The sequence below is a fragment of the Pygoscelis adeliae genome, unplaced genomic scaffold, assembly GCF_000699105.1.
Source record: "Pygoscelis adeliae isolate BGI_AS28 unplaced genomic scaffold, ASM69910v1 Scaffold402, whole genome shotgun sequence".
Lineage (NCBI taxonomy): Eukaryota > Metazoa > Chordata > Aves > Sphenisciformes > Spheniscidae > Pygoscelis > Pygoscelis adeliae.
This window is the reverse complement of record NW_008824411.1, coordinates 119364-127582: the sequence shown is the minus strand read 5'-3', so window position 1 is coordinate 127582 and position 8219 is coordinate 119364. Positions and strand designations below refer to the sequence as shown.

Genomic DNA, 8219 nt, shown 5'->3' with positions numbered 1-8219 from the left:
GCTACCTGCAGGCACGTCCCGCAGCCTCGGCGCAGGGCAAGGGCTCATGCAGAGCTCGGCTTTCAGCAGAGATCAGGTATAACTCACACACGGACACTGCCAGCACAGGGATAAGCAGGAGAAAAATTTTATTTACATCTTTTGAGCAGTAACAGAGCTGCAGCAATTCACCGGGAAGAAACTCCAGGAAGAAAACTCAGTGTGACATGCCAGTGGTGCCCCACGCACGGGGAGACCCTCCTCCCACCACACAGTATTTTGGGTCAGTACAAAATTGCTGTCGCTTTAGAAAAGGTGTGAGATTCACAGTAAAGTACCAAAGGGGAGCATGGCAGGGACGAAAGGCGAGGGACACATGTCGCTCCGGGACCTCACCTCTGCCAGTATTTGGTCTATGAAAATGCACCATATGACAACTCTTGTAGAAAAATCTATCCTGACGCCTCGACGCATGCACAGTCACGGGATTTCTACATCTACTATGGGGCTCAAAGCCTTTAAAACAAGCACTCGGGCAGCTCTCCCGGGGCAAAGACATCTGCAAGCCCTGCCCTGCCGCCGGGCGCTGCACAGGGCAAGCCTCACTGCAGGAGGCATTTTGCAGCACAGAAGGATGAGACACTAGAGCTAGGCAAGGGAAAGCAGGGAGCAGCCCCCCTGCCCGGCACTCGGCCCCGGCAGAGCCGCCCGCCGCAGCCAGGCTGCTTTTATAGCCTAAACCCTCCCCCCCATCATCTCCTCCCCTCCTGCCCAACACTGTTAGAAAGAAAACAGCATACACATTCTGGCTGTTCCTAGATTTGTGTTTAAAAACAGCCCAGACTTTCATCCAAGGGTCATGGGAAAATCTAAAATCTTTCTTAAATAGGATTTCATTGCAGGGTGGAAGATTCGCGTCCTCCCAGCCCGGGAGCTCCAGGGGTCTGGAGAGGCCCCCAAGGACAGCAGTGAAACCCGACGGTCCCTCCACTCCCACCTAGGAAATTCCCATCCAGAGTGGGATGCGGAGCCCTCCCCTGCTGCCGCTGCATCATCGCTTTCACCGGCAGGCAGGCAGGCGACGAGCAGGCAGCACTTGGGCAGAGATCCTGCTCAGCAGATGCCCGATGGCTTCTGGCTCCATTATCAGAGGAACGCCAGGGCAAAGCTGCCTCCAACGGAGAGAGCAAACATCAGGGGCTCCTCTGATAGCATGCGGATGCAGGTGGCTCAGCAGGGATAAAAGACTCCTGGGACGTGCTGAAGTTTTGCACACGGAGCTCGTGCATCCCTAAAAAAGCCAGTCAGCTCCCCCCCCCCACTGCAGGGCCACTCTTCAAGCAGAAATAAAAACAGCGACATTTCAGCAACAGAAACTTGCCCAGGCTGCTCTAATTAATCAAATGGGTGTAGGGGAGTGACAGCTTTTCTGCCTCCCTGCTGAGCCACCCATGGCAGACTGCAGCATGCTCTGCAAACGCAAGCAGCTTTGTGCAGAGTTCCCAAAAGTCAATGCTAAAATTCAGCGGTTTTTTTTTTAAACCTTTAAAAATACACATCTTGCTTTTTTCTTAAATATATATTCTATAAAATAAGGCAACTCGAGGAGACAAAAAGAACATCCCCATGGCTTAGGTACTGCATCCTACCACCAAAGAGGGTTACAGTACTTCCAGTTGAGAAAAGCCACTCCACCTGGCTGCAAAGCTGCACGCGAGAAGAGGAGTGACATGCTCAGATGATGCTGTAAATCTTGGGGAAATGCCTGGGCACGGCCCTTGGCAGCCCCTGCACGCGTCCTGGGGAAGGGAAGGCTCTCACCCCTCCGGGCGTTCGTGGGGAGGGAGCTGCTCCTGCTGGAGATGCTGCAGCCACAGCGGGTACCACTTAGGGAACACCTCATCTCCAGGGGACCTCAGGGACAAAGGCAGCACAGAAGATGGAATGACTCGATTTCTCCCCAAAACTGAAGCACACATTAAAATAAATCTTTGGGAGAAACTCTTATAACATGACCGTATCTCAGAGTATTAAAAGCTATAAACAAGGTAAGCACAAAGGAGTGCAACTCATCCCCAGCACAGATCCTGCTCAGTGTCACAGCATCTCATGAAAACTAGACTGTACAGCAGATTTTATAACAGGGCTTTCATCTCTCTCTATGGAAGAAGCACAAGTGTATGTTTTACCTCCAATGTTTTCCCTCTTCTGTGTGTATTAATACTGGAAATGTGATCTTCATGTTTCTGAGCTTTGTAGTGTAAATGTTTTCCATGTTGCTCAGCAATTCCCACTGGGCTGTCTTGCTTTTTAGAGCCTTATTTCTCTGAGAAATAAATTTAATAGAGAATAATTTATATTAAAAAAAAAACAATCTAGAGAATAAACTGCGGTAAACGGTACTGTGGAGCAATGGTATGGCACATTATAGGCTCAGAGACTGAGGTTTGTGTGGGGGTGGCAGGGACATCATGGCAAGCTGTGTAAACCTCGCATGATCATTACCCAGGTTTGCATCACTGATCTGTGTGTGTACTTGGACCGTAGGCAGGAATACTTTATAGCCTCAAAAGAGAAAAAAACCCTTATTCTAGCAGGCTTGACCTTATAAGCAAAGATCCTTTTGCCCTGATACTGGCTATAACCATGTATCCACCAATGTCGCCCAATACACCCAGGGAAGGGACTTTAGATACCGCACGATCACCTAATCTGAGCACAGCCCCAGCACCGCGCAGAGAAACCAAATCCATGATGGCGTTAACTCTTGGTCCTTGGCACAAACTGTTTAGTTCTCTTCGTCTGAGAGAATGGGTGGGATCTTGCTGGAAAGCAGGGTGTACACATATGGCCAGATCTTGTTGGTCTCTGTCCCCGAGAAGGAGTGAAGGATGCCCCTGCTCCTGGAAGAGGGATGGAAGGAGAAGTCAGTACCAGGGGTATTTGCAGTCCTGAGGACAGGGGCATTTGCAGTCAGGTTGGCTGTCAGCAGGAGACAGCGCGGCCAGGCTGGAAGCTCACCAATGGCTTTTTGGGCAAGAGGAGGGGGATAAACTGGACGCTTGGCTGCTCCTGTCCACAGCATTTGCTGGGAGGAGCCCAGCTGCACTCGCACATGGATGAGCCAGTCCCAGATAACCACGGATAACCACATAGTACTCAGGAGGAAAGCTCATCCTCATCCCCCTAAAGACCACTCGTTCTCTGAAGTGCTTTATAGACATAAATCAGTAGGATTTATTCATGTGCTTAAGCGAGTGGGAAATTCAGGGCCCCAATTCTTCCCCCTCCCCTGCAAGGGCGCTTTTGGCCCCCCATGGACCACTTCTGCTTTTAAAAACGCTCTTGGGCGCTCATTCCCTTTCAGCAGTGGATTGCCACCCTACGGCAATCCATCTATTCCCAACTCGGCCAGGGGATGACTGCCCCAAACTACCAGCAGTGCAGAAGGGATGAGCCCTGAAACATGTCTGTGCTCACAGCAGACGCATCCGAGCCAGCCCCAGGGCCCCACCCTTCTCCTGCCCTCTTGCCAATCGCCCTGTACTTTACCTAAACGCCTCGGGGCCCTGGACTGTTTTTTTGCAGGGTGACTGCACAGCACATACTGCCCTGGATCTGCACAGCACAGGCAAAACGGGTTTGTTTGAAGCAGGGTAGAAAGCAGCTCGCGGGTGCGTGCAGGAAGGAAGCTGCTCTCTGCAACATCACCATCCCCACCCACCCGCAGACCCTCGGCTCGCTCAGCGACAGCTCTGCGTGGGCAGGGCAGGGTCTGAGGCATCTCAGAGCTTCTCCATCTCTTGTGCTGGAGGACACTCAACCGAAAGGAAGCTAAAACTCTTAACTGGTTGGGTTTTGTAGCACTGATGGGCAGCACCTCTGCAAAGCAAATAGGCTTTCCACCCTGCGCAGCAGAGCTGGGAGGCAGAAGGGATTTGCAAGTGTCTTCTACTGCAACCAAAAAATCCCTCCCATTGCCAGCACCGGCAAAGCTGTTTGTGGAGCCCAGCAAGACAAACAGGAGCTGTGAATTTCTCTACATCAGCCTCCTCCCTCCAAACAGGGCCAGGGCTTGGCTGCAGTGAAGGGCTGGGCTTTGTGCCGCTGAGTACAGTGATCTATCCCCCAAAATCTGTCAGGGGCCATGCCGGGGCTCCTCGGGCTGTCGGGATGGGGGCATGGGACTGGCTGGTGAAACAGCACTTGTGCCTGTTTTTACGGGCACGCCGTGATTTATTCGCATGGTCCAACTCACTTGTACATCTCTATTACTGGCTTTGCAGCATCTTTGTATTTTCTGAGCCTGGCAGCAACGGCCTCGGGTTTGTCGTCCTCGCGCTGGACCAGCGGCTCGCCCGTCAGGTCATCGACGCCCTGCAGGAAGGCAAACACCATCAAGGGGATGCAGCCACCGGCCCCACCGCCCACACTGCAGCTCCCTGCCATGCAACCACTGCCAAATGCCTCGTCCTGCTCTGCATCGATCGAGCATCCTCAGATGGCATTTAACATAAATCTCATTTTCCTAATTAACATTTAGCACAACTCCTTCAGGCTGGCTCCCAAGGGCAAAGCCCTCTGGTGCTCAGTGCTTACTATCTGGGATTTCTTCCCCAATGCTTTTTTATGATCTCAGCTCATGCAGAGAAAGGCTTCTCTGATCTTTTCCTTCCGTGAATTGCTCCCAGCTGCCACCACCACAATGCGACGGGCTCTTACCTGGACATGGGGGGGGTTGAAGTCCATGTTGTACACCCTCCCGCTGGCAGGGTGGACCCAGCGGGCACTCAGGCGATCCTTCAGCGTCTCGAAGGGTATGTTCAAACTGATCACCAGGTCCAGCTCGCAGATCTTGTCCAGTGCCTCGGCTTGCCCCAGCGTCCGAGGGAAACCTGTGCAGGCACCACAACAGAAAGGGGCTGTCATGAAAGCCAGGAAAGCAGCAGTGATGGAGGCAAAACCCCCCGCCACACAGCCCCAGAGCTGCAAAACCACCGCGGCTCCTTGCTATAGCACAAGCGGTGTGAAAGACAGGCATCCACCATATGGCTACAATAAAAAATAGCTCCTACAGCACCGACTCCCAAAATACATCACACAGGTCGCCGTGGGCTCATGTTTTCCTGCAAAGTCCTGTCTGGTGCAGGGCTGGCGTTCCTGCACAAGAGCTGGAGGCAAGTAAGAGGGCACAGGCAACAACAAAACAGGGATAAATGCTGGAATTACAAAGACAAACCTGAAAGAAACAAAACGCTGTGCATAGATGAGTAACACACTGCTGGTTTACATGGAGGACATCAAGAATATTGTGATAAAATGGTTTGTACAACCATCACCCAGCTCTCTGAAACCCCTGTCCTCCAAAGGTACCGGGCGGTACCTTTTGTTTGGAAAAGCCAGCGAGTGGTTGGGAGCATCTGCTCTTACCACCGGACTGCAACCAGGGGTGACTCCGAGCTGGTCCCCTCTCCAGTCTTCTCTGCTGACAACACCCTTTTTTCATTTTTTTAACCTTTTTTTACATCCATAAAACCCTCTAAAAGACCTCCCAGGCTTTTCCCAAGCAGAGTATTATTAGCCGAGAGCTTGTCAGAACATCGGCACAGAGAATGAATCGGCCATTATGAGAAAAAATACATTTAGTCTGTCTTACCAAGTAAAGTCGGTCTGTTATTTATGTTATCAAATGGACCACTTGAAATAAAAACGCTCCTTGTCACAGTACTGCTGGAGTGGGGCTCTGACTGCAGCCACCGCTCGCACCCTCAGGCAGATGAGTTCCCCCAAAATTAGGATGAAGAACGTGACAGCACAGGACTGCCAGCATCGCTGCTGCCTGCATTCAAATTTTAGCTTCAGGGGCAGCCCGTCCCTCAAACGTCTTGGTATAAGTGGAGGTCAGCACATAAAGCAGGTGGTTCCTGAAATCCTCGTTACCAGCCCACGGCCAGAATTGCTTCACCCTTGCGGCACCCTCAGTGGCACCTCCGGATACAAAGCTGTGACAAAACAGGAGCTGGTCCCCGGGCCAGGCTGCTGGGGGTCATACCATGGTAAATCAACATCCCGAGCTGCAAGAACCCGCATCTGAGCGTGTCAATGCAAACCCCCATGAATGTGTTGAAATGCCGGAGTTCTAATACAACGAAATACGTACTTGTTTACGCAGCGCCTGTTGCTGTAATATTTGTTAATCACCATGTTCCCAGATGAATTAAGTGGCAATATGGTAAGAATAATGAAATTTTAATAGTGGGGATTCACAGGCATCTTCAAGGCAGCATGAACCTGCAGGGCTTGAGGTCTCTGACATCCTCCCTGCGAGCCCAGTGGGGTGACACTGCTAGACCCCTGGCGCCAATGCTGCCAGATCCCCGGTGCCTGCTGGGGTGAGAAGAGCTCGGCCAGAGCCCAAGCCCCAGCACAAGCCACCCCTCCTCTGGGGCCACCCAGGGCCACATGCGGAAGAAGCCTGGCTCCACCAGCCCTCCAGTCCATGCCGCTAAACTGCAGACTTATTTTAGTTGTAAACTATTTTGTATTTTCCCTATCAGGAGCCTGAGAGCTCTCCGAAAGCCCAAGTCTGTTAGAAATCAACTGGCTCAGTCTTATCTACATATTCACTGACTCTTTCAAAGAGCTTCAGCAGATTGGCAAGGGAGGGTTTCTCCCCCTATAACAGCCATTGCCACTCATCCCCATATGTCACACTTGCTTGTGCCCAACACCGCAGGTAAGTGCAACCCACTGAGCCCTGTCCCATCCCCTAACCAAGCCCCAAAGTGATTTCTAGAGCTTCCATTGGTACTTTCCAGCTCTCAGGCCACAAGCAGCGATGCACTACAGCTGCTGGCATGCAGTTTCTCCGCCGAGGGCTGCAGGAGCTCCTGGAGAACCCTCTGCTGCTCCTCTCACTGCCTGCCTTGCTGGTTTGCTGCAGTGTCTTCTCCACCCGCACCTCAGGTGGCTTTCGGGCTTGGGATGAGTAGCTCCTTTGCACACCTACGGAGGCGGTAAGAGGTTTTTCTTGGCTTGCCTCCAGCCCTGCTCTGCTCACCGGCTCTGTTTTATGAAACACCCATCTCCTTTCCCTGCCTTTCTCTTTCCCCGATGTGTGCCAAGGGCTCAGCTGGACACGCACGTGCTGCTGCTCAGGGCAGAGGGAAGAAACACCCGCAGGCAGATGTCTCTGCCAGCAGGTTGGCTCCTGCCTCTCCTCCTGTGGCCAGCAGGACCAGTAAAGGCACCTTCTGGTTTTTCTCTCTCCTGGTGCTGCCAAACCATTAGCAGCAAAATAATGTTTTGAAGGGGGCTGGGACGTTCCTGTCCAGAGGGGATGCCAGCAGCGCACTCACCATCGAGCAGCCAGTGCTGCTCTTGCCGCTTCTCCAGCTCTGTCATCATCACACGCGTGATGACATGGTCCGGCACCAGAAGGCCTCGCTCAAGGTACTGCTTTGCCAAGACGCCAACTTCTGTTCAAGAGAATAAAAAAAAAAAAGCAAAAAAAAAAAAAGCATGACATTTCCACTTAAAAATATCACTCCCCCCCTCAAATTCTGCCTGTCCTCCCAAATCATTCATCCAGGAGCCTTTCGGCAGCATCCCTCTGCTCACAGCTGCTGCTCCTGATAGCTGGGGGCCACGTGGTCCTTTTGGTGTAGAAATGCAAATGCCTGAAATACCTGAGAGCAGGAACACCCGGCAAGCCCTCGCAGCCCTGCGAGCCAGCTGACAGCGGCAAGGGGCACCAGCGCCATCCCTGTCACACTGGCTACGCACACCGCGTGCTACGCACGAAGCTCCTTTGGTTTTGGAGAAGGCACCGATGTGGTTACGGGTGACGCTGGCATGGATATTAAATATCACGAAGACACTAGACCAGCTGCAAGGGATGCGGCCAACCTCCGCATACCTCCAACGGCGGGATGGTCACCCCATCCCGGACCGCAGATCTGGCCAACATCCCGCTGCCTGGCTCACTGCTTGCTTTAAAGTAATGTCAGTGCCAAATACAAGATGCCAATAACTCCTATTCCTATATGCAGAGCCACAGCTGCAAATTCTTGAGCCTCGGAGGAGGTTTCCAGTAAAGCCATGAGGACAAATGATGCATATGAGCAATGCCTGCAGATCTGGCAGCATTTAGCTCATAGGCACAAAGTTTCCATGTACAACCATCATCAGGAAAAGCTGGTGTCATCATTTATAAACAATCTGAAGAGGTGCAAATTCAC

At 52.2% G+C, this 8219-nt stretch overlaps 1 protein-coding gene across 1 annotated transcript; it reads right to left on the bottom strand.

The window, feature by feature from the left end:
* Positions 1-718: 718 nt before the first annotated feature.
* Positions 719-7948, bottom strand: AK4 (adenylate kinase 4). Its single transcript, XM_009320647.1, has 5 exons — positions 7888-7948; positions 7338-7457; positions 4702-4874; positions 4238-4356; positions 719-2882 (listed from the first exon to the last, which is right to left on the bottom strand). The coding sequence occupies exons 1-5, from the start codon at positions 7946-7948 to the stop codon at positions 2768-2770; spliced, it is 588 nt and encodes a 195-aa protein (XP_009318922.1). The 3' UTR covers positions 719-2767.
* Positions 7949-8219: the final 271 nt, after the last annotated feature.

Coding starts and splice junctions, on each gene's coding strand:
- AK4 (XM_009320647.1), bottom strand. CDS start 7,948: ATGTTGGCCAGATCTGCGGTCCGGGATGGGGTGACCATCCCGCCGTTG. Junction 4,875..7,337: donor GCAGCACTGGCTGCTCGATG/GTGAGTGCGCTG, acceptor GTGCCTGCACAG/GTTTCCCTCGGACGCTGGGG. Junction 2,883..4,237: donor CCAGTAATAGAGATGTACAA/GTGAGTTGGACC, acceptor TCCCTCTTCCAG/GAGCAGGGGCATCCTTCACT.